At 36.2% G+C, this 26,115-nt stretch overlaps 1 protein-coding gene across 2 annotated transcripts; it reads left to right on the top strand.

Annotated features, from left to right (window-relative positions):
* The first annotated feature begins 752 nt into the window (after positions 1-752).
* Positions 753-24,934, top strand: LOC137274240 (SLAIN motif-containing protein 2-like). Of its 2 annotated transcripts, none has more exons than XM_067807307.1 (9): positions 753-1,152; positions 3,583-3,728; positions 7,909-8,052; positions 12,459-12,617; positions 13,016-13,051; positions 13,574-13,675; positions 14,252-14,368; positions 15,124-15,442; positions 17,017-24,934. In XM_067807307.1, the coding sequence occupies exons 1-9, from the start codon at positions 860-862 to the stop codon at positions 17,024-17,026; spliced, it is 1,326 nt and encodes a 441-aa protein (XP_067663408.1). In that variant the 5' UTR covers positions 753-859; the 3' UTR covers positions 17,027-24,934. The 2 variants fall into 2 exon arrangements, with proteins under 2 accessions (XP_067663408.1, XP_067663407.1); XM_067807306.1 differs by having other exon boundaries at positions 16,868-24,934.
* The last annotated feature ends 1,181 nt before the right edge of the window (positions 24,935-26,115 follow it).

Raw genomic sequence — 26,115 nt, 5'->3', positions numbered from 1 at the left:
ATCAAGAAAAAGTAGCGTATTATATTGTTTAATCTAGTCACGTGAGCATAACGGGTCCGGGTACAGAGACAGGTACCCTGGTAGAACACATTACCATGCCATTCCGGGTATCCGGAATCACCTGTAGAAACGGGCAATTTTCTGCTTAACACTGCGATGTAGTGGTTAATGCAGCCCTTACGACAAAAATAACAGGTGCGTTGTGAGTGTTTGTATGTGTGCGAGAGAGAGTGAGTGTGTGTGTGTGTTTATGTGATTGTGTGTGAGTGTGTGTGTGTTTGTGTGTGTGTTTGTGTGTGTGATGTGGGAGAAGATGTCTCTAACAGTTTGTTCTGGGAAGATGGGGTCATCAGTTTTATACACTGAATTATTACATGACCTAAATATACTTGACTATTACACTTATCAAGTTATCGTCAACTGCAGTCAGTTCTGGATGTTTCAAACAGTCTTTCTAAACGGTTGGTAATGTAGAAAAATTACATCTATTACTGCTTGACTGTCTCGCATTATTTTTTTTTCCCTTTTCAGAAATGTGTTGCACTTGAAATGAAATAAATTTAGTCTTGACATAACCAAGGATTATTAAGCCAACGAAAGTATACCAATTTTTTTCTTGCGTAATACCTTAACGATTTTAACGTCGGATGTGATTTTATACCACGGTCTGACATCGCATTTGTCCAGCAGATGCTTGTGGATGTTTGGAAGGTGTTGGAAGAAAGTAGTGTGCGAAATTTTCATGCGGAAGTATTACAGCGCATGCGTTATAAGGTGTAAATATGGCGTCAAGTGCGATGAGACATGTAGTGAAGTAATTTTTGTGTATTGTGGTTATTAGTAACGAATAAGAGTAACGATGGACTCTACGGATACTATGATCGATCCCCAAGCGGAAGTGAAAAAGCTTCAGGACCTTGTGAAGAAGCTTGAACTTCAAAACGAGGTGTTGAGGAACAAGCAAAAACTACCGCTAGACAATTCTCTGCAAAATGGAGATGTTCCCACTGATAAAGTTTCTATCCACAACAATAATATATCTCATAATGACTTGGAGCGGACACAACGCAAGTGTAGATCGTCGTCCGGAGAATCCGAAGACGACATAATAGATGTGGACATTCTGTCTCTTAGGGAGGAGGAAGATACATGGTGAGATTGTGTAGCTTTTGTTTCGAGTTGTCATCTGTCAAAACTGTCATTGTAAGATTTTATCAAAGACTATGAAGCCGAATTCGAATTGGGCCCGAACTGATTACATTCCCATTCGTTATGTGTTCTTAGGTGTAATGGCACCCAGCAGAAGTTTCACTTTTTAGATGTGATAATTTTGATAACATTGAATCAGTAGTATCAATATCCATTTACCAATAACCATGCTAACGGGGACTAACTAACAGTAACAGAATCAACATCAAATTGATTGTAAAGAGCTGTATAAGAAAACAACCCAACATCTGCCTGAAATCAGACTCGTTATTGGTTAAGTGCCCTTGGCAGGCAGTTGGGGAATATCAAGCACAATTAGGAATTGTTAAATGTTTGATTTAAAATTTAAGACTGATTTGTTTTTGGTCAAAATATGTATAATGAACAATGTATAATAGGGCTGGCACAAGTAAACCGGATACCTAGCATGTGTTGGTAATGAGCTGGATCTGGATACCTGTTTCAATACCCTGACCTGTTATGAACATGTGACTATATGATTAAACAATATAATGAGATATTCTTTCATGATTAAAGGCTGCATTGTCTTAGATTTAGACATTATTTACAGTCACTTCTTTGAAATATAATGCTTGTTTAAGATATTAAGAAACTCGAAATTTTAGCCTCCAAGCTGAAGAATATATTGCCATTTCTTGCAAATTGGATGTTAGGATTTAATGAAATGGGTATCTGGGTAGGGTAGGGTAAAAAGGTATGTGATACCAGGATTGAAATTCTGGACCCACCCCAGCTTTAACTTATATCTATTACAGCGTTTCTATAATTTGTTGTCATGTCTTCAGTAAAATTTAGATTAATTCTACAAAGCTATTCAATTTGGTATTTGTTATATGAACGTTAACGTTTAATCCCACTTTGGGAATATATAATATCTATATATATCTATATATAGGGATTGGGAAAGGCAGGGGCCATGAGCCGTTTTGCCAGTGAAAATGGCCTATTAAAATTTTGAAGTTTACTATTAATACAAGGGCGGTGGCCCATTCTAAATTCAGAAAATGGCTAATAATCCTAAAATTGTCAAAGTTCTCTTTTCCAAGAAGTAATAACACCCTAACACGTCTTTGTTTATGACTGTAACCATTCATCAATGTGATACACTTGCTAGTTGAGTCTGTAGTTTTATTACAGGTCTTTTGATTGAAAAGGATTTTATAAGAGGAAAAAAAATTGCAAATGGCTTAGGCTTGCATGCTTAAAAATTCCTTGGCCCTTGTCAAATATCAACAATAAAAAGTTAATGTTTAAAGGTTTAGTCACGTTCAGTTGGCTTTAATTAGATGACAAATTTTGGGATGAAAAGCTGAAGATTCTCCAATTCATGACTTAAGTTTGCAAAATCAAATTTTTAAAAACTTCTTAACCAGTACCCTAGCATGGCTTGATGAGAGTAAACATCAGGTATTTTCGTGGTACCCTTGTCTAAGTGACAACATTTTTGTGTGTTGATAATGACCTCACTTGTTCATCACAGTAGGCCCATCCTTGTCATCTATATGTGGCCTAATGTTGATGGGAAGAGTCCAAAATGTGAAATCAACCTATGGTCCTTAGTTCCATGGTTTGTCTTGACTCCACAGAATAATTGGTGCACATATTTGATCTTATTTAGGTATGTTCACTTTAATATCAAAGTGTAATCCCTGAACAAATTTCTTTTAGTGGATAATGGAATCTGAAGCATGGAGCAGTTAATAAATTCAAGAGAACTGAATGTGTATTGTAAATAGGGTTCTGCTGCTCTTTTTTGCCTCTTTGCTGACACAATTTTAGAGAATATATATCCTTACATTATTTTTCATAGAATAATCAAGTTTAGGTAAGGCTGCATAAAAAATATTAAATGTTTCTGGGGCACATTTTTTGAGGACTTTTAGAAAATCTTTGAGAGAAAAAAGTGTCGAGGGAGGAACACATTTTTATTTTTACTGTCAGAAATACAGTTTCGAAAGTTTAGTATGGGTTAAAGAGTTGTAGATACAGTCACTCTCATTCTTAAAGACACTCATTCTTTTAGTGGACAAATGGACAATCGGGACATGGACAAGTCAAAATTATTTTTTTTGAAAATGGCAGAAAGAAATTGTTACACACACAAATATAAGTGAAGCGTCGATGCCTGAGAAACATTTCCCTTTTTTATTTAGCCTAAGTCTTTTATCACATGACTAAAATACTGCAGCGTAAACAGTACAACAAAAAAATAAAGAATCTAGATCAGTAGATCAGTGACTTTTGTGTATAATGTGAGATGACTTTCCATTTTACACTTTCACTGGTAACAGTCTGCCGAAGGTTTCCAGTGGTTACACTGATAAACAAGTCCTCTGTTTCCTTGTATTACAGGCTGTATTCTTCACCTAAACCTCCAACTCCACAACAGACCCGAGTCAGCCCGTACAAGTGGGTGCGCCAGGAGTTTGATCATCCAAGTCCTGAACTGGAAACAGCTAAGAGATCACTTCTCTTTAAGCTAAATGAAGTTGCTAAAAGTAAGCATGATTTGTTAAAATAGTGGGAGGTCCTTGGTCCCGAATTGAATGTATGGACCCCACAAATCTTTATCTTTTAACATGATGATTATGACTGTGACCCCCTTGACCCATTATTTCACACGCTTGGGTCATTCATCATGTCTTGCCATGTCTCTGTATGAGTTGGCTTAAAGGATGGCATTGTGGTTAGTTTGTTGTAATTCTGCTGGGGCTTCATCCAGGCTCCTTCAGAGGTCAGTATAAGGCTCAAGAACAGCTCCAATCAAATCAAGCATAACAAAATCCAAATTTAAGTTTTGGCATCAGTTTAAGACCTCTCTTTAGTAAATTCTGTGTTTCATCATATGGTCATTGGATTGTGTACATATAGTACACAAAGCAATGACAATTTTTTACAGTACCAGGTCATTTCCTTTGAAATTCTTAAGGAAAATACTTACAGTATACTTAACCTTTGCTTTAGGAGTATTGTGGACAGTTGAACTGATGAGCAAGGTTTGAAGAATATGTTGGTCTATTGAACAGATGCTTTCATATCAGCCAGCACTCTATCAATACTGTTTTGGTACAAATGTGAAAATCATTAATTACTTCAGAACAACATATCTGAATTGTGTCTGATGAAAACATTAATCACCCTACCCTGTGAAATGATAAATATCTTGATAAATGTAGTGTTTGAACACCTTGAGAAAAATATAATGTTAATATAAAATAATTCTACATCAAATCATTTGAGAAATGAAAAAAAAGTGTTTTAATGGAGGTGACCTACAATCTGTATTGAGTGGAGTGTTGTATTTAGTGAAAATATTATGTGTAATGTGGTACTCTTTTAATCCTTAATTGAAGGGCAAGACATGTAGGGTCAAGCATGGTTTGGTAAACTTTGGAGGAATTTCTCCAGTTGTTAGTGTACAGAAAATTTCCACATTGAAATCAATATTTCCCCCTACAGAATATTTTGATCATGGTTATTATGACCTGAAGGTGATGTTTTGTTATTGCAAAGGGTTACCTTATCTGTTCACTAATAGCAGGATGAGAACAGTGTTAAGATATGAGAATATGTTATGGAAACTCCCAAATTGTGGTTGAATTATGTCTTTTGCTCAGTTACGACACTACTGTTATTGAAATTGTCAGTAATTTGCTCCCTTCTCAGGGCAGTAAGGCAATATGAACAGGAAGTATTCATTGTGCCTTTTTCTGTTCATACCATATATGGATGTCAAGAACATTTGTTTGTCAATGACTACAACATACAGCTGTTAGTCATCATACCCTAGACCACTGTACCATACATATTATAACTTGCCCTCGGCTTTATTTGCTGATCATGGGTCAGAATGCCAGCATGTAACAAAAAACCCTGACACATCAATCCTTGACAACTGGACACTATAACATAATCCATGTAGATATGGTCATGTATACATTTGAATTTGAGGGTAAAGCTACCCTGTTTTCAATTTTTTGGTCCCTTATTGTTGATTTAAGAACGCTAAATGTAATTTAACAACCGAACACTTTAGTAAATCCATGTGTAATACAGAAATATAGATCATTAACATGTTTGTACTGATGAATTGATCGGTCTTAATCAACCCACTCACATAAACATGTTTGAAATCAAGCATGGAATGAAGATGTGTTTTTTCATTGCCCTATGATGAAAGGTACAGAGTTATGGGTTGCCTATATTGAAATGCTATAGAAACAAACCTGCACATTTTTAGGACTCTGGCTTGGAAATATGTTTGAATATATCTGACATCTTCACCACACTTAAAACAATGTAAGCATCCCGCTGAGCCTTAGAAAATGTGTGTCAGGGTAACCCAACAAATTTGTTTCATCTATTTCTCATGTATTCTGGAATGCTAACAGAGGCAGTAATATTGTTTACCATAGACATAAACCCAAGCTTCATACACTGTATATAGATTTTTTTGCAGTTCTGGATTACATAATATGAAACCTGCTTTTGGTATATCAAAGTTAAAACTCTGAAGTATTTTACAGTGTTTTTGGTTTATTGAAAGAATCAGTTTGTATCTTATCTGTAAGCCCTTTTCCAATATTTGTTTCAATGAAGCTGCTGGGTTTTCCTGTTTAAAGAAAGTAGGATCAAGGGTGACCTGAAATGTATTTTGTCAAATGTCAGCAGGCTGCTCCTAAATGTAGGAGAAAGGGAGTGCCCCTTCCTGAGTCTTACTCACGTAGACTGTTCCAGGTTTACCTTACCTGACCTGTATGTGATGTAACTGTAAATAGGTGTGCATATACATCCTTTCAGCATCTGTGTTACCTGTTCACAAATCCTGACTCGGTGAATTTTTCAGAATTACCACAAACTGTAATACTAATAGCGATAAGCACTAAAGAAAAGTTGTACCAGTGTAATACAAAAACTTTGCTTAGTCTCAACCCAAACTCTAAATTATTAGTTTTTACTGGTGTATTCTTGACTGCAATAATTTAACTAGACTTTGATTTAATTTTTCATGAACTCTCAGAATACAAGTGAGTTGGCTTTTTAGCTGTAAATTCATTGTCAGCTTGGCATTGTCTACCAAGAACAATTCTCACTGGATAATTTACCTGGCGTTTAAAATAATGTTCTTGCTGTGTGGAAAAAAGTTATGTAGATATTCAAATTTCGAATCGAAATATTGATATTCTATTGAAAAGGTAAAGGAAGATTTGAGGAATCAAACTGAATCATTGAAGCCTTATCGTAAACAAGGATCATTTACTTCTATATGGTTTATGAATAATTTCTTTACAGTTGAAAATGATCTCCCAGTTTCATGATGATATTCCCAAAGTATTAACGATCCTTAACGTCTCTTGTTCATTATTTTATACCATCATTTTGCTGATTTAAACATATTTTAAAATTGCTGTACATTCAACAGTGTGAAGTTTTATAATAGTGTGTAGTCTCTATCTTTAGAGGTATGTGTGGGAATGGAGTTGTCTCTTGATTAAATTGGCAGGTCTTTTATCAAGTTTGTTGTGTAAGGTCAGACAAATGGAATGAGCAAACTAGCGGAGTATTAGCTGTTTAAACAGATGAGTGTTGACAGTAGGAAAAGATGGGGCAGTTTGTTGAAAGTGAGCACTCAACACAGTTCTTACAATATAGGGCCTGGCCCCAGAGAAGATTATATTTTGTATCACGATAGTTGGTTTGAATAGATGTGTTATAACTTTGGTATTACAAGATGACTGATAAAACAGAACCTTATACCTTGCTAAACATTTTTCATTAAAATAATGTTGGATTTCTTATTGAAAGTTCCAGAATATTTCAGATATATTGCTATAACAGTGTTAGCAAGGTTTGCCTTGTAACAATATTTTTGGTTCAGCATAACTGCAGTGTAAACTGCAATGTTATCAACATGGAATCTCCAATGCAACGGTGAAATTAAGACGATGATGATGATGATGATGATGATGATGATGATGATGATGATTTAAAATTCTGCTAGCCCTTAAGATATCTCAACATCAACAAGACTGGTGAAACTTGCTTGTTCATGCTAGTTTCCAACCCTGTGTTTGCATCGTACACATTTTGCTCAAGCTGTTGGAATGTAGGCAGTTTTCATTGGATATAAATAACTGTCAATACCATATTCTGTCAGTAGTTGACATCTGGTAACTTGATAGGTCTTGTTTACACCTGAACACATCCTGAGAGATGATAGGGATCTTGGTTATTTATAAAATATAATTTGTATATTACTTCTTATTCTCTATATATTTAGGTGTTTTCACATTGTATGACATGTATAAATCCAGTTTCTTCTCATGATATGTTAATTCATGTGGATATGTTCAACAACATATTAGCAATGCCCTGTTGAGTTAAGTTTGTGTTTGTTGTTACCTTCTTGCCAGAAACATTATGATTTAGCTGCAGAAACCGATACAGATTTATCATATTTGAAATGTTGCTAAATGTAAATATTTCAGCAGCAAACCTCAAGGACCCAGTGTAACCACATAGTTCATAATTGCAGTTTTCCCAAAGTGTAACATTGCTAATAAACAAAATATGCATTTTGTACATGTAGGAATCAAGGCAATTCCTTCCTAAAGGACCAACAGCCATGTGTTACACTATGGTATTCTGGTATGGTGACATTGGTGTGTTTTGTTGCAGTGAACCGCAGTTCCAGTACCCCTACTCTAGGTAACTACACGTCCCCCACAAAGCACCAGACTATGCTCAGTCGATCCACTGAAGGTACTGCCAGCACTGGGAGCAGACAGCCTCAAGCCAGACACTCCTTGCTGTCCACTTTTGGTGAGTTCCATGTTTGATTTTAGGATTTTCTGGTCCTGTCCTTAACACTGTATGCAATAAAGGAAGGGTGTTCAGATACATTGACGTGCACAGACAAGTCAGTTTGAATTTCTGTATTTGTGAATCTGCTTCCCTATCAAGCATAATGTGTGATACTTCTATTTTTTAGGGATAATTTTATTTTTCCATGAATCCCAAGTTAGGGTGACATTTGTAACTGACACTTGTCGCTTATCAAATATGATTTAATTTACTGTGGTACCTGCCACTTTGATGTAGACTGCCAAGTGATTACCTGCCTAGCACAGAATGTCCTATATAAAAGTCCTACAGTTAAAGGGGCATGATAGTGTGCAGTGTCATGTTAGCTTGGTGGGCTTGCCAGCCTCGACAATGACTAGTTAATGTCAAATTCCCCTTGACAGACATGTGACAGTAAATGTTCATGAAGTATGCATTAAAATAATCACAAATTAACAAACAAGAAAATGATAGCAACATTGTAGTCACCTGAAATTCATATTCTTACAGCACATTAGCAGTTACTAGTGGTCTGCATCTTTCCTTGGGATGTATACAGGTGTGAGATTTTGAAAAACCCTGTTCAAACCATAGTGTTAAGATCCATCTTTATGTCTTGTATTGTGCTGCCCCTATTGCTTTGTATTGACATGTGACATCACAATATGACACCATTGATTTTGATGGAGACTGACATGTTTTCGTGATCATGATGATTGTCATTATATATTGACCTTAATGAAACTAATTAGTCTCTTTGTCTAAAGGTCTCATGTAACCACTTGGACTTGCAGTAATCAATCTTATTCAGAATATGAAATGACAGATCCCTAAAATGTTAAAAATTGAAGTTTTCTCCATTTTCCAAACTATCCATGGCAATCCTAATGAATGTAACCATTGTGCCAGTGCATTAGGAATTTTGTATGATATAGTGAAGGATGGCCTCCTAGCACGTGTTAAAAGAAGTAAGTTCATTTAAATATAGGACAATCTAAAACCTCTCGGTACTGACTACTAAAGTTTGCTTGCTTGAACTGGCTATACAACATCTACTTTGATCCTTGGAAGACCATTCAACTCGATAACTGAACTGTCTTGTACACCATGATATCAACTGTTATGCCAACCTTGATCCATAAAAGTGATTGACGAGGTTGTGTCAGTGTTCATTAATAATGATGTATTATCTTTATGATCTTGTCATTTATGACACCAAGTGTTTTACCCCATTGCCAGTGTGATAGTTACCCCATATATTAGTTGTATATGATCATACATTATTATAGGGATCAGGATTCCCAAAAAGTGTGGAATAAGCTTGAAAGAATGTGACAGTAATTTTTTCATACATTAATTCTGGAAATATGTTTCACAGAAAAAGTAAGTGATTATCTTTTAGAGTCATGTCCTGTTGTTGAGGCCTGTGTTTCTGATGTAAGGTTTCAGTGTTCACAAGTAGTGTCGGACTCTGACAAATCCGGCAGATTGTTGGCCCCAATGTCCGACCATATATTTCACAATGACTTTGACTGAAGTTGTCATATGTGACATGTTACACTTGTTTGCTGTTTATAAATTTTACATTTGTTGATAATTTCAATGCACATCATAAGAAATGTTAAATCGGAAATTTGTGTTTAATTTCTATTCTATGGGTCCAATGAATTTTCAGCGGGATAGACAGACATTTTGACTTAAAGAGCCCAATGTCCGCTTATTTTGAATAAGGATTATGCTGCTTTTGGAATTTTCTCATTTGTTATAGCTGTGAAACCGGTCATGTACTTATAGTTTTACACCTTGCGCACGTGATAGACATGCCAGGTTAGCTGATGTACGACATTCCTCAATGTTATTGCTTGCTATCAATCTCTAGGACACAGCTGTCGCTTACAAGCCAACTGTTACATACACCCAGTGATGGAATTGATTTATCAGGCACATTACCAATATATTCAGGACATGCAGTTGTGATGGAAAGTGAAAAACAGTGTTGGATTTTTTTGTTTCAGTGTGACAAGTTTTAAGTGTCACCATGATTTCCATGCACGAGAGCTGTTGAACTATGATTGGAAATAAATTTGATGCCAAAATTGATATGTCACAATGAAGGAATTCCTAGTGCATTGTTTGGGTCTATGCTAAACCCATTTGCACATACTGATCTTTGTGTTATTGTATGTAATTATATTTCATAATATTCATAAAATTTTACCTGACCACAAACATTTCTACTAAATTTGAACTATGGACACAGACTGCTTATGATCCAGAGCCATTCAAAGAGTTTTGACTTAAAAATGCTGAGTGTTTTTTGGCATAGAAATGACCATTGCTCAGGAGACCTTTTAGGATGGATGGGTTTAAAATACTGAAAGACATTTCTGTTGGCATCACTCTTGATGGTAAATCATGTCTGTTTAGCATTGATTCAGATTTAAAGATGGTCAGTGGTATAGTATTATATATCTACCAAATAATCTCAAGGACCTCTAGAAATATTTCTTGCTGTTTAATGAATGAAAAGGGATAATTTGGTAACTGATGCTATCAGAAATATCTTTCAGTAATTTCTGCTCTCATCAAATTAAGCTTGAACTATACTGATGGTAAAATTTGAAGCAACACCTGAATTGATATGATATAAGTAGAAATAGTGTACTATACACAATGTTATAGTAGCAGTGAGACATGGACTGGTAATTTGACTATCCCAGGGAATATGCAGTATGCACATGCATTGAGTGGTTTTCACGTGCATGCAGAGAAAATGTGTGCACGGTTGTATCTCAGTTTCGAGGGTAGTAGTGAGTAGATTTGATATTCATTGAAATGGCTCGTAATCAGTTAATCCAAATGGCAGATTGTGGGCTTGAGACAAAGTGGCATGTCCCTACATCAGATTGCAAGACATGTTTGCCATAGCCTTGTAAGCAGGTTGCTTAAAAAGACGTCAAGGTCGTGTCGAAAAGACTAATTGGAGGGATGATAGACGTTTACTTCGTATGGCACGCCAGGAACCATTCTGGTCTGCCAGTCGACTCCGTCAGTGGTGGCAGCAAACAACAGGACTAAATGTGTTGCGGGAGTTGGTTAACAAACGTCTTGTAGCCACTGGTTTGCGAGCTTGTCGTCCCTTGAAACGACCCCGACTGACCGATAATCACATGCACAATTAAACTGGAAATTGCGCACATGGCGATGTGTCATTTGGTCTGACAAGTCAAGGTTCAATCTGTAAGTTGCTGACGGTCGCTTATGGGTCAGATGTCTTCCCAACACAGCACTTAACGCTCAAAACATACTGACAACAGCAGCTGGAGGTGGTGGGTAAGTCATGGTGTGGGCAGCCTTCTTTCATGACCAGAAAGTAGACATCAAAGTCATCCAAGGCATGATGAATGCAGAGAAGTATGGTCATGACATCGAGAACACTCCTGCCGTTTTTGCATGCCAATCCTCCTGTTGATTACCTCTACCAGGCTGACAATGTTGCTCCCATCGTGCTGGGATGATCACTGACCTCAAAAGGCAGCACAACATCGAATCCCTTGACTGGCCAAGTGTCAGTCCAGATCTTAATCCAATAGAGCACGTCTGGGATGCCATCGGGAGGAGCATTTCCTCGAGAGATCGGCCCCTGACCAACGTTCGGGCACTCAGACAGGTTGTCGTAGACGAATGGAACAATCTGCCAATGCAGTTCCTGTGTATTCTGGTGGTATAAATGAGAGCGTTGTCAAGAGGTGGTTCAGGTTCGTGGTGGATACACCCACTACAGATGCTAAAGATACATTCCCTAGAAATGTTAACAGTGGATTTCATTACAGGACATGATGGACTTTCATGTGACATGATGGAATTGGCAAAGTGCTGACATTTCTTTAACAAAATGTGCATACTTTTTAGACAACACTTTTGTGTTGATTTGATGTTATCTTTCTGAAATGGAATAAATGATCTCGATTATTTTCAACTCACATTTTTATCACTGAAGTAGGGCACAAGATGATTAAACATGTATTGGGAAATCATTTTAGACTGGTACACGTTAATTGTCATACTTATAGAAACATGTAGAAATAGGCCTTGTCTCAAAATACGGGTGTTGCTTCAGATTTTACCATGAGTATATAATTTTGGAATAAGTTCGAAACTTGCAAATGTTACTTGTATGAATGTTTAAGTATTTTAGTTCTAGCAAACATTTCATCCTTTAGAATGTGCTCAAGGTGGTCCTGATGTTTTGGGATAATCAGTTTTCAAAGATAAATGATAGATATCTTTATACACATTTTCCTCTTTTTGTCCATTTTTCACACTTACTGTTGTTGCATGATTTTCATACTTGATGTTTACCATCCTTATTGTTTCTCTCACAGCCGGCAGTCGTGTTGACACTGGCACTTTCACTCGACCAAAGAAATCTCGAGAAAAAATACAGCCTGGCAACTTTGAAAAGGAAAACGATCCAAGGGATGACTGTCAGAGAAATGCCAATGTTGCTGACATAGAGACTCTTGCCAAAATGCAGGAAGAAAGTATGACAGTGCCATCAGTTTCTTGTATAACTGTTTTTGAAGTCTAAGAGTTTACCTTGCGTTTAACATGTTCAAGATACTTTTAAGGCAATGTCAGGTTTCAGTGTATATCCTGTGATGCTACTTTCCAAGGCTGTCGATTTAAATATTTAATGGTGATACCTGAAAAGGCAGTACAGTTGGTTTGCAGGAGAGAACATGTAAAGTACCTTAGGGCTACTTTTTAAAGAAATATTAAAGCGATGCAGCCGTTTTTGTACAATGAAGTTGTTGCCTTGGAAGTAAGTGAGTACTTAGTTTGATATTTCTGGTAACTATTTCCTTTCTTCACTTAAAGTATATAAATAGACTTCACCCTGCTTATTGAGAATCTGCTGATTACATATTTCTCTTTTCAGGTTTACGACAAAGTATAAATGCATCCCCAAGAAAAGGTTTGTCTTATTTGTTCATCCTATATCCTATGTTAAAATGGATGTCAATGTTGCAGTCATATTCAAAGCATTACTATGGTCTTCAGGGGTCATTCTAGATGGCACTTTTGTTCCGTAATTTACATGGTGGACTGTTAAACTGTATTGGCTCACTCTTGAAATTTAACTTAAAACTGAAATATGTTACTTTAACACATGTGATTGTATCTTATGTGTGTAGATCAATGTTGATGCTGTTGATCAGTGGATTGCCTGGTGCAGACTCTTACTATTTACAGACCACCACCATATAGCTGGAATGTTGCTCAGTGTGACGAAAAAAAATAAACTCCTTCCCTCACTCAGTACTTTAAGCTTGAGAATTCAGATTTACAATGTTAGCTAAGCTGTGAAAACTTCCGTCAGTGCTGAGGTGTTCAGTAGAGTTGTTATTTATTGAAGAGATTGAACATTCAGACAACCTATGTATGATCATCAAAAGAAAATCAAGAAAAACATGTCATGAGTTTTTGCACCTTTTAGGTCTGCGAGCCCGCCAGTTGCCAGGACAGTTTGGTACCAGTGACACAGACAACAGTGGTTCTCCTGGCGGTTCAAATAGATCTAGTCCTGGACGCTTTGATAGTATGACTTGAATATTTTTGTTTGCCCATACACTAGTAACATTAGTAAACTGTTAGTTGTACTTAGTAGACATGGTTAAGGCACTGATTTTCACTTATCATTTGCTGTCATAACTTGGTGTAATTTAGAATAATTGTTTAACATGGAAATGAAGAACAGTTCTTATAAGTGAAAACTGCTTTTTGCTTTGGAATTATTAGCTTATTTGTTTTTATTGATCAGATGATCTGCAATAGATTTTTTAAAGAAATGGTGTCACTATGTTAATTCCATTTATGTAAGATAAATTTCTAAAATGACATTCATGCAGTTTTAACATTTCAGTATTTGAAAGTCGCTTCTTGAGAAAATATACTGCCACAGTAATAACAGTCATTAAATACATTAATAGTCATTGACTACAAAGACCGTAGACAGTATTTAATCAGTGAAATCTTTTAGCGTAGTAATGCAACACATGTTGGCCCATTTTGTTAACTGCCAAACAGTATTTCTTGAGTGAACAAGTCCCATTGTTTTAGTGAGGATCAGGCATCACTTTCCCTTTATTTATGTGATGACTATTTTCATTTGCAGGTGATGGCATGTATCACCAGCGCCACAGAAACAGCCTTGGTTCCGATGCCAGTAGTCCCCCAGATAGTCCACATGCTAGTCAGTACATCAACCCTGGAGGGAATCCATTTAACACAGGTACATACAGCAGTGTGGGGTGGTGGGGTTTTACTCCCCACATGAATGCAATGTATGAAGTCTATTTCTGGTGTCCTTACCATGATATTGTATTCTCACCCAGACCCACAGAAGTATTAAATTTGAGCATTTCAAAAAAAAATTGTCAAGCCATCCTTGTACAGTAGATCAGGCATTCTTTATTTCTATCCTGAAAAGGCAACATAGTACTCAGTTAGAGCAGTAAAGTCAAGCTAAGTGTTTTTTCTGTATGTATGCATAGTAGCATGATGTAAGAAAGTTGACAGATGTTGCAAAATTTTACAGCTTGAAAAACATATCTGATTTAAGTAACTGGAATGATTAATGTAATATTTTGATGGGTTTATCTTTCCTAATCCTGCATATGCATGATTTGCAACACAAAAATGAGTCAGCCATATCTGCATGGAAATCAAATCCCATGTCATAAACCTAATATTAAAAGGTATCTAGGATGACCTTCCATCATATCAAAATACTTGGGTTTGATTCCTGACATAGTTTCATAGTTCGAGGCCCTGTCTTGTTGTCCCCAACCTTGATACAGCTGAAATATTGCTACAACAGCATACAGCCATGCTCACTTGCTCACTAGAAAAAGTTGTCTGTCACCATGGTAGCTCGATGATAATCAGTTTGGGTTTCATGTTGAAACAACTGAAACTGTGACATTGGAATTGTCTGATCGTTAGAATTAACAACCCATTTGTCAGACATTGCTTTATTCTTTCAAGAATCTCCAAGTGGTCGTCGCAGTGTGCCCAATGTGTCCCGCCTACAGTACCCACAGCCTGGCCTTCACTCAAGTGACTCAAGTCTAGACCATCAGTCAGTAGGGAGTGATGAAAACAACCTTGCCCCAGAGGCACGTAATATGTCCCGTATGCAGCAACCTGCACTCCGGTCAGCTTCACCAGCCATTGGGGGACTGAAACAACCTGCTCAGATCCCCCGCCGGGCTACGTCCCCCTCCAGAAGTGGTCTTCCTACTCCCACCCGCAGGACAATCCCGCGACCTGCTACAAGCAGGACTTCCCTTCCCACTCCTAGAAGGTATGGAGACAGCATTGTCACTATAGTTATATTTTTGTTCAAGTATTGTGCTATGGAAAATATACTTCTTTGGACTGACATGATTTTCCTATTTTTGTGAGCTCATTTTCCAGAGTCACTTGTTTATATTTTGCTGTTTGAGAGTGCCATACCTATGCATATCCATCTTCACATACCATCACATACCTTCACATACCTGGTACTTCAAAGCATGACACCCAGACTCATTTAATATGGCTACCTTGGCAGCCATATTCACAACTTATTCATGGCTATTTCACAGATATATTACTTTCAAAGTGCGATGAGGCTTGGTACATGTGTAGGTAGTGTAGGGCTCAACATAAATGTTTCCTTTTTCTGACATTTTGAATTTTTACCATATTCTGAATTTTTTACCACGTTTTGACTCTTGCACTACGACCTCTCTGAACAGAAACTTAGCTTCTGCATATTCCCCATTTAGGTTGCATAATGTTGAAATTGTTTGATTTTTAGAAGCTGCCAGTCATTGTTGAATATGATTGCCTAGAGCATTTTATTGTGTTTCTTGGCAGTGTAGGCTATTAACTAAATAGTGAGGAGATCTACAGTACAAGACATATGATTTTTCATTTATGAAACTGAACTGCTTGTATCTTTTCCACCATGTCTAATGTTTTCTGTGGTATGAGTTTCCTGAATAGAGTAGTTCATCATTGTGCCCTTCAAGTGTAATCAGGGGCAATTTTAGCTGAGGTCTAGGAAGGCCACATGCATTGTGCACAATTAGCCATGCCATGATTTGCTGCTGACTGCTTTCACATCTTGACTGTGATCTTGGTCTGCCAGCAATCTACCTCGGTTTGAGAGTTTTACCCAAGTGGTAAATGACCAACATTGCGTTTTCAACATTCTGACATCCCATGATATACCATAGCATTCATTCATTCATTCAAACATAAACCACAGGACTCCAGATAAAAGATGTATCGGTGTACGCACTGAAAAAAATATGCACAAAATATGTACAGAAAATAAGTTAGAAGAAGGGTATCAGATAACCATAGTGTACAGTTTTAGAATAATTTACAGACAAATTTATATGGAAAAATATTGTTTTATGATTTATAGACCTGTTTGCACAAGCATAGGAATGTCCTGCTGCATATATGAAGCGAAACACAAGATTACTGATATGCCGTTAAATTCCATTCAGTATTCTAAATGTACTCTTAATTTTGCCAGTCATCCAATTTTGATAGAATAAGGAGTACATACTCCTGATGTTGAAAACTTATCTGGAGCCCTGAACATGTTCATTCAATATTCAAGTGAATAAGAATAAGTAATTGTTTCAAGACAGTACCATTTTTCATATTACCGTCTGGAAATATATCACAATGCATGCTCTTTGACATTGCCTATTTTACATCTGCGTTTCAGATCCAATGCCTCTTCACCGCGCCCTCCCTCATCTCAGGACTCAGATGAAAGTTGGCGTGAGGGTTGTTTCTAGACTCTGCTGTCTACCTTGATATATACTATCCCGACAAGACAATGGTGTTTCAATATGTATATCTGACCTGTTTCAGGGGAAGGTAAACTGCCAGCCGACATAGGGCCTATGTAAGTTTGTCTTGATCAGTGCTCGTCACCTTGTGTGGGAGTGCTCGAGTTCCCCTGTTTGACTCTATATATTCACCTGTCAGGGCCTAGTCTATATATGCATTGGTAGTCGACGCAACGTTATGCGTGACATCATCTTCATGCATGTGCAACACTTGCTAATCTATCACTCATTCATCTTGTTGATTTAGAGACTTAGAGTTGTGATGAATCACTGAATGCAATAAAACTTGCTAACTACACAATTATAATCTTCATTGACATCTATCATTTAACTGTCCGTGGTAGTTTTGTCAAAACAATGTCAATCATGTATTGTCTTAACAATCACAAAACAGTATTACATTACCATGGTCATTGTGGATGTATCAATCGCTATCTACCTGAAGATTTGTTGCTGTTTTGGCATGGTTACCGTGGTTACTTAAGTAATAGCAAGTTGACACTTTGTAGTTTTGAGATTAACATCCAAAGTTCTTTGTGTCGTTAAAAAGGATTTTTACTGTACAACAAAGATAATTTCAGTTAATAAGACATTTACATCTTGTAAAAATTGTACTAGTTTCTTGAAAGTGATTTTAATTGAGAAGGCTATTGAAATTGGGTTGTTGCTTTTTTGAAGTTACCATGTTCACAATCCTTGCTGTGCATTAAAGTTTGTGAATTCAGTTTGCAAGAGATTACGGAATTATATATTTCCTTGAAATATGTCATTGAAAGCAAACTTTTTTTGCTCTGACTTCCAGAAATTGTCGTCTGCATCTCTTGCAAACAATTGATGTCCTTAACTGGGGATGTCGTAATGCACCAGACTAACAGATTAACTTGTTTTTTAGACACAGAGCACAACTTTATTTTTTGTTTCGATACAAATGATCTGTCACATCTCTTGACAGTAAGAGAAAGGTGTGAAAAACGAGATCGAAATTTAGATAGGAATTTCCAATATGTACTCAAAGGCAAAAGTAGTTAAAACTTACGACTGGTTTGCACTTAACAATGGTCTGTGATACACATTCTTCAAGTGATATTTAATTCCTTTGCTTTTCAACCTGCTGTAAATTATCAGTGGAGATTGACAGTGACCAGACAGTCTGCCATAATATCTGTCAAGAACAAAATACTGCCAAACAAGATTGTATTGGAGACATTGATTTTAGAAACTCAGTCTTGGTTTTTCCTGCTTTGAAATACTTTAGATCTTCAATGATAAGAGAAGAAGTTTTAAATATGTTTGTAACGACAGATATGAACAGTATCACACTTACTTTTGGTTTTGCGTATATATTTAAAACAAATTGAAAGTCATTATATCATGTATTTTCCCACTTTTTTCTTTAGTCTGTCCTGGTTGAATGTGCTAGAATAGGATACATACAGTGCATGATGTATGGCATATCATGAGAGACCTGTATTGTGACATCCCTATTCTAAATATGTGACATTGTCAAATCAGACTGGCACGGTGATAAAGTTGGGCAACATTTTCTGCATGAGTTCTCAAAAGAGTTTACTGAGAGTTATCTCCCTTAGTAGATGCTTGAAATCTTCCACAATGTATACAGGTATATACTGTCAATACGCATGTATTGTTTCTCTTAAAGGAGACTGAAAAGAAAAAGAAATCTTATATTCATACATGAAATCCAAAATTGCATCGTGATAGATTGATTCTCATGTCATTCATAAACTGAATTTATGCTGTCTTCGCTATCAAACTTTCTTTGAATGCTGCTATGCAACTAAAATACAGCTTTCGTTATAAACAGGCTACCAGTGGCATTACTTGATAAGCAGTGCTTGTATGTCATCTGGTTGTTTATCAGGTCATCTTTGATGGAATCAAGGTTGATGCTGCTGGCGCTAATGGCTTATTTCAGCACATTATTTCTCATATGTTATGGAAATCGTTTTGGTATCATCAGTCTGAGGTGCTTCAGACTGTTTATTCTGTCTATATGTGAATTTATTATTAACCATGAATAATGATGTTGTGGTTCCGATTAAATGCATGTAAAAATTCTGACGTGTTGTCAATTCAGGAGTCAGGATTATGAACTAAATCCATGACCTCTTTTTGTACTAGTTCTTATATAATGGGTCAGTGTTTTTGCCGTTTTTGATTCCTGATGGCAGTATCATTTAACATGAATACATTGAACATTACTGACAAGAATACATAAGATAAAAATTGAGAATTGTCTCCAGTGAACAAGCATATCATTTATTAGAGCCACAACATTGGTTTCATTTGACGCCTTGGCAGTTAGTTTTTGAGTGGCAGATACGCTGAATGGGATTATTACACAGTTGATGTGTAAATATGCTGGCCATATTACGTCCACCATACCAGTGGTGTATAAATATGTACATTGTATCATCATCTTCATCATAATCATCATCATCCCTACCTGTGTATATTTCTGCCTTTTACATGGATTATTTTTGCATCATGATCTCAACTCCCTGTGTTATAAAACACCTTTATGAATCTGGAGTGGTTCAGCCTGTATATATGTAGCATATTTATCAATCATATGCTCTTCTGTATCCATACATAATGAGGCAGGTGTCAGAACAAACGATTGTACAGACTACGAATGGGAAGGTAGGGATAGAATGTGTATAGTCATCATGGTAAACCATTCTACGTGACCATTCTCCCCACCTTGCACAACACAATCATCATTGTAGGGATGGTTTCTCCAGACTTGAGAACCATGGGTCAGTCATACAAGCATCTTAGCTCTTCAGCCAAATTCATGATAAAACATTATGTAGTTTAGAATTTTGGCTGTCATGTGTTCCAGTTAAGCTTAGATCACATCTCAACTGGATCATATGCCAGTCTTATTAGAATTTCATAACTGGTCACTACATTTGATGCCTTTGATCAGTGATGATTATGAATCTTCAAGGAATAATCTGGTAAAATAGTTTTGACATTTGTTATGTGAATTTGTTTCACATTTTTTTTCACACAAAATTTACAGATGTAAGTTCTTTTGATGTTGGATTAGGTTTTAAAAAGGCTCTTATAAGCAAAACTTTCGTTGGGAGTCAAATTTTAAAGAGATAGATACATTTTGTTGAGGTCATTCTGAAAAATTGCATTTACATTATCAAGGTTTGTTTCAACTCATTTATATTTGACAAATATGAATAGAATCTTTGTCAACGAATATGAACAAATATGAATCTCTATGATCCAGACAATAATAACTCCAAAGGATATTCATCTGACCAGAGACCATATATATGGTCTCTGATCTGACAGAGTTTGACATCTGGGTTTTAGGTTCTGAATAACATTTTGATGGTTATACTACCTGTATGGGAAGTAAATACTGTACCTGTTTTTGTGTTTTAGACAGAATTACTGATTGTAATGTTGTGCAAGGGATGAGAATGGAGTTTCACATTGGAACGCATATTCTTTGTCAACATTGTTACCCATGTCAAGAATTAACCTGTAAATATTATTTGCTTGGTACATAATATGTTGATGTGGATATTGTTGGAATGAACATGATAGTTAATACTTAAAAACTTGTAAAGAGCGTCAAACTTTTATCTGGTGCTGGTGTGACCCTGTTGCTTGATGTAAGTCAGTGGTATTGTATGTCATCATAATTGTTATCCATTAAGCTGATACACACTTTATTTGTTGCTTTGTATAAGTATAGATTATTTTACTGTGCAGTTTCTACAGTGGTTAGGTTCAACTCTTCATCTTTTGATGCTGTTTTGGCTTTTCAACATACCGATTTTGGGGAAATACTGTTTTCATGGTTTGTGACTGTCAGCTATTTTGATGCAAACACAGGCTGAATTTTGTACATTGGCAAATACCAAAGGAACTGTTTTCTTCAAGTAATATTATTGAAAATATATTTTTAAGACAGATGTCAGCACTTATCATTAATTGCTTGTAGTATTGCTTTGTTATTTGACATGTGAAGTGACCGATTGATGTTCCTCCATTGGGAGATGTTCTGAAAAGTTAATAATCAAAGATTTATATTGTATGATGTGACCTTATATACAGTTGATGCATCTTATGATATTCAAATTTTTAAACAGAACTGCTATTTACAAACTTTACCTCAGATTAAAAAAGTGATACTTTCTGTTTGAAGCCAGTTGAAACATGTTTCTCCTGGTAAGCCATTGAGAGGTTGAGCTTGTGAAAAGTAAGACCTATTGGGGGAAATTATTGGTTTACTAATTTTCTGAAATTATTAGACTTAGTGGAGAGTGGTTACTTCTGTCACTCATGCTATTGATATTTTGTTTGGTTTCTGAAGATGGACAGCAAATGCAGTTGACGGCTTAGTTTATGTTTAAATAATTTAGTTTTACTCTGTATTTTTGAAATTCTGGTTTAAGCATCTGAAAACCAAGTTATTGAATGTTTGATGCTATTGATTGTGCAGCCAAAATGGATAAAGATAGAATGGCCTGTAACCCTCATAGATTTGCCAACAGTTGTTGACATATTCTTCACATGTTACTGATGACATTCAGATTCTAAGAGCCATGTTCAAGCAAGTAGACTCAAACGATTTTTGCAGTGTCTGTTCCAATTATTAAAAATACCCAGGAGATAGAATTTTGCAGTTCACATGTATATCATTTCATATTAACAATAAAAAGATCTGATGTGCAGCACTGCTTCACTGCAGTACTGGCTGATTATATGAACACCTCTTTGTTTCCAACCAAGGCACAAGTTATATAATCAGAGTGCACTGATCACTTGCAGCCGTCTGTTGTAGCTAACAGGTAGAGAATTTGCCTTGAAGGTGTTAAACACTTTAAGCACCATGCTTAGTATTGCCATTACTTCCTAATGTCTGCACCTATTTATTCTGGAATGACAAGGTGCTGGGATTCGGTTTCCATCCACTGGAATAGTTACAGCTGATTGTATGAGGCCTCTCGGTCATGTAAGTCTCTTACATTAGGCGGCATAAAAAGTTTGTTTTTTTTGTCATCACTATTTTAAGAATATTTTCACATTTATATTCCCAATTGTATAAATGAAAGGGTGTGTTTTTGTGACATTTGGACTATTGGTGGTCAAAAGCCTTTTAGCAAAAGGTACGACTTTGCTGTTAAAGATGACTCCTATTTTGCTTGCCAAACAATTAATAAGAGGTTAGGGTTTGGCTGATTTTTTCTCTTTGTTCAAAAAAAAAATAATATGTTTATCTGTTCTTGTGTTAAAATCAAGTTATCTCGATGTTCAGGCCTAGGATTTTCCTAGGGAAAGAAATGTGCTTGAAGAAATATCTTTTCACTGCTTTGGGACTAAATGAGTTAATTACCAAATGAAAGGATCAGACCAGACAGAATTGTTTTAAAATGTTTTTGTCTGACAGCAATCTATCCTCTACAAAAATAAAACAATTGGCCTAGTGATGAAATGACGTGGAACATAATATGTTATTTTTTGTGACATTGTCCTGTTCCAGTATTTGAAACAATAATGTTTGATTCACTGATGCTTTCACATGGTTTGCAAATTTTGACCAAGATATTGAAAATGTTCGTAACCCTACAAAGTTCTTAAGCCCATTTTGAACACATTGGCTACAATCAAAATTAAGAATTCTTAGGGCTTCGAACGTTTTGAAAATCTAAACCTTTGACTGTACCTATTGTAAGAGCAGATATGTAGTTTTGAAATTTAGTGCTTAAACTCTGCTAAAGATTTGTATTGGTGACCTGTGACCACAACATGAACATGATCTATGGGTGGACAGTTAGCAAATGCAGGTAATGTTGTACAAGAAAATATTCAAATGTTTATGTTCTTCTTCTGTATCCAAAGTGTCCTTCTTCAGATGCATGAGCTAGTTTTGCATGGATTTTGCCTGACATTTCACTAAACCTTGTGCTTGATTTATCTCATTTACTATTACAGACATTTTCATCATGTACGTGAATCCATTCCTTATATCAGTTAGTTATGATTTATTATTCTATATGAAAGAACAGGACAAGGATAAAAAATGTACTTTTTCTCTGAAAAGGGGAATTTTATTGTTTCAGAAGAAATGTGGAATATTGTTAAGAAAGTTATTGTGAATGATCCTTAGTTTTGGATTTAAATTACAGAGCTGAATTTTTTAAGAATTACAGATTTTGGAATTTTTGAAGTGACCATGAACAGTTTTCATCAGGTGTCTGTAGTATGATCTGTTACATCTCAGACCAAACATGCATGTGTAGGAAAGTTGAAAGTTTTCCACATTTAGATCAGTTGAGATTCATGTTAACACATCTAGGTACTTTGAGGTGGGGTAGCCTAGTGGTTAAAGTGTTCACTCATTATACCAAAGACCTAAGTATGATTCCAAACATAGGTAGAAAGTGTGAAGCCCACTTCTGTTGTCCCCTACCATGATATTGTTTGAATAATGCTAGAAGTGGCATAAAACTAAACTCACTCACTAATGATTTACTCATGAAGTTATACAGATATAGTTGGGCCAGTAGTTCCCACTGAGCCTCCATTATGTTTATCAAACCAAGTAAAATCTGGAATTTATTACACAAAATTGGACAGCTATTATGAAATAAGTTTAACTACTAGTCCCAGTATATTGTTTATAGGACATCAGTTCATATAGAAATAATCGATATGGTGTTTATTACAATGTGGTGAATGTCTCAAACAGGGATGTAGTGCTTATATCGATGTAGTTACATTTGTTTTGTTTGCTTCATATCATATAGATACCACGCCTAGTGCAAGCTTTGCATATCATAGCACACATGGTTGTCGGTATTTGGTATATTACTTCCCTATATCATGTTGTTATTAAAATAGATTTATCAACGGAAGGCTTCAAATGTACTGTAGATAATACAGCATGCAGTTGAAATGTTTTTGCCTTAGCCGTCCTTGTTTGCAATTTATGTTCTGTTTTGTTGTAAAGTACTGTAATGATTATATTTCATTGTGATTGTAAATGTATATTAGTTCGTATTTATTTAAATGAGAGTGCTGATTTCATGACTTTCTGTTTTTGAAAGACTGTCTTGTCCATCTCAGTTAATAGTTGCTGAATACTGGTAAGCTAGAGCAGAATGAAGATGTTATTTCTAATTTGACAGGCTGTTAAACCTGGTTTATTTTAATTGACTTTTATTTAAATTTTGGTTGTTTTCTTTGATTACCTGGAAAATACTCCTTCGTTCAGTAAACATGACCATATAATTAGTTTATGAAGGAATTTTATTAGGAATAATGCTTTTACACAGCTTTGCTTTCATAATTAGATAGACAATACTTCACTTACGATTTTTGATGGCACGTAAATTATTTTTCTGCTTGTAGCTTTGCATGCTCCGGACACTTTCGATAGGGATTAGAATTGTGTAATTGTTGACTAATAACTGCCAGGAAGGTGAGAGTGAATACATGCTCTATTAAAAGGGGTACTGCTTACACTGTCAAATATGTTTTTTTTGCCAAAAAGATATTGTTAGATGTTCTAATACATGTAATGTTTTTTGTGTAAACCTTGCCATGACATATTCTAAAACTGTGCATAAGCGTGTTATTCTCTGCAATATACATGGGCAGATTTTCTTTCAGCAAAGGAACATATACTAATGATACAAAGATATGAGCCCATTTCTTATTCCTGCCCAGGACTGACAGCCTACCCACTGAAATTCAAATACTGTAAGATAAATAATTTACTATTTTAATTGCCCATAGAAACTAAATAACGTTTGACTTGACAAAGTGGGAGTTTTCCAAGATGTTAGTTATAGAGTTTACATGAGGAGCTAGTCTAGGTTTATCCATGGAAACTATGTCATGTCACTGTTACCTTTTACACTGATGTTTGCTTCTAAAGGAGACAGGTGCAGTGAGGCACCACAGTGTATAAAGCACATGCCAAAGACATGGGTTCAGTTCCCTCCATTGGTACAATGTGTGTAGCACATTTCTGGTGTCTTTCTGGAATATTGCTAAGAGCAGCATCAGACCACACTCACTGAAAAGGTGACAGCTGGTTGAATTCAGTGGTGCATGAGTGCACCTGTCCTTTCAGATGTCTTCATTTTGCTCTAGATGACATCAACAGTTTGATAACAGATTGTCCAAATTTGTCCTACTTGTGAGAACTTGATCCACAAATCAAATGGAGCATGTTGGCAAAGTGTTCTCTCTTAGCATTTAGTGTTAACAAATGGTATCTCTACCCTTGTTGTATATTTAACATTAAAGCTGATGGCATTATGATGATGCAATGTGATAGTAGTAAGTCATGCAGCTCCCACCCACTGTATCTCACTGTTTGGTGAGGAGGATTGTAGATACACTGTCATGCTCACTGAGATGGCTGAAGACTGGACGACCAGGTGTGGTCATGTATACCAATTCTGTCAGGATGGTCAGCATATTTCTCATTCCAGGATGGAAATTAAAAAAAACATTATATACAGATCTGTCTTGTGTGTTTTTGTTGCAAATGAAACAATGATAGTTTCAGCCAAATCCATTCCAATATCAAGACAGGCATAAAGGGCTACATTATTGCCATGGTGTGCACACAGTGTTTTCATGAGCTGCCAGGAGAATATATGACCCTGTCTACCCGTAGGGAAAGTCAACAGTCACATTATGTAATTGAACTGGGTATCCGTCTTCTGCTGGATGAACAGGCATAGTTTGAAGGGAGTCTTTTTTCTGAGGAGACATCCCATCGAACACTGGAAATCTCAAACTGAAATCATGTCACCTGATGTCAGGTGGTGCTGCCATCTACTTAGTCATGCCTTGATACTATGCGTAATTATGTTGCCTAAGGTGAGGTAGATAACCTAGTGGTTAAGGCTTCCACTTGTAACACCAAAGACCCAGGTTCGATTCCCATAATGGGTACAATGTGTTATGTCCATTGTTGGCGTCAACTACTGTGACATTCCCCGTGGATTTCACCATGGTATTTAATAAATAGACAATACTAAATGATGTCCCTTGTAATACCGTATTTATGAAACAAGTGAATGGTTTAGTATTTAACGAGCTAAAGAGAGTT

This window comes from Haliotis asinina, chromosome 2 (assembly GCF_037392515.1).
Source record: "Haliotis asinina isolate JCU_RB_2024 chromosome 2, JCU_Hal_asi_v2, whole genome shotgun sequence".
Classification (NCBI taxonomy): domain Eukaryota; kingdom Metazoa; phylum Mollusca; class Gastropoda; order Lepetellida; family Haliotidae; genus Haliotis; species Haliotis asinina.
The sequence above is the reverse complement of the archived record's forward strand: the minus strand, read 5'-3'. Positions and strand labels throughout refer to the sequence as shown.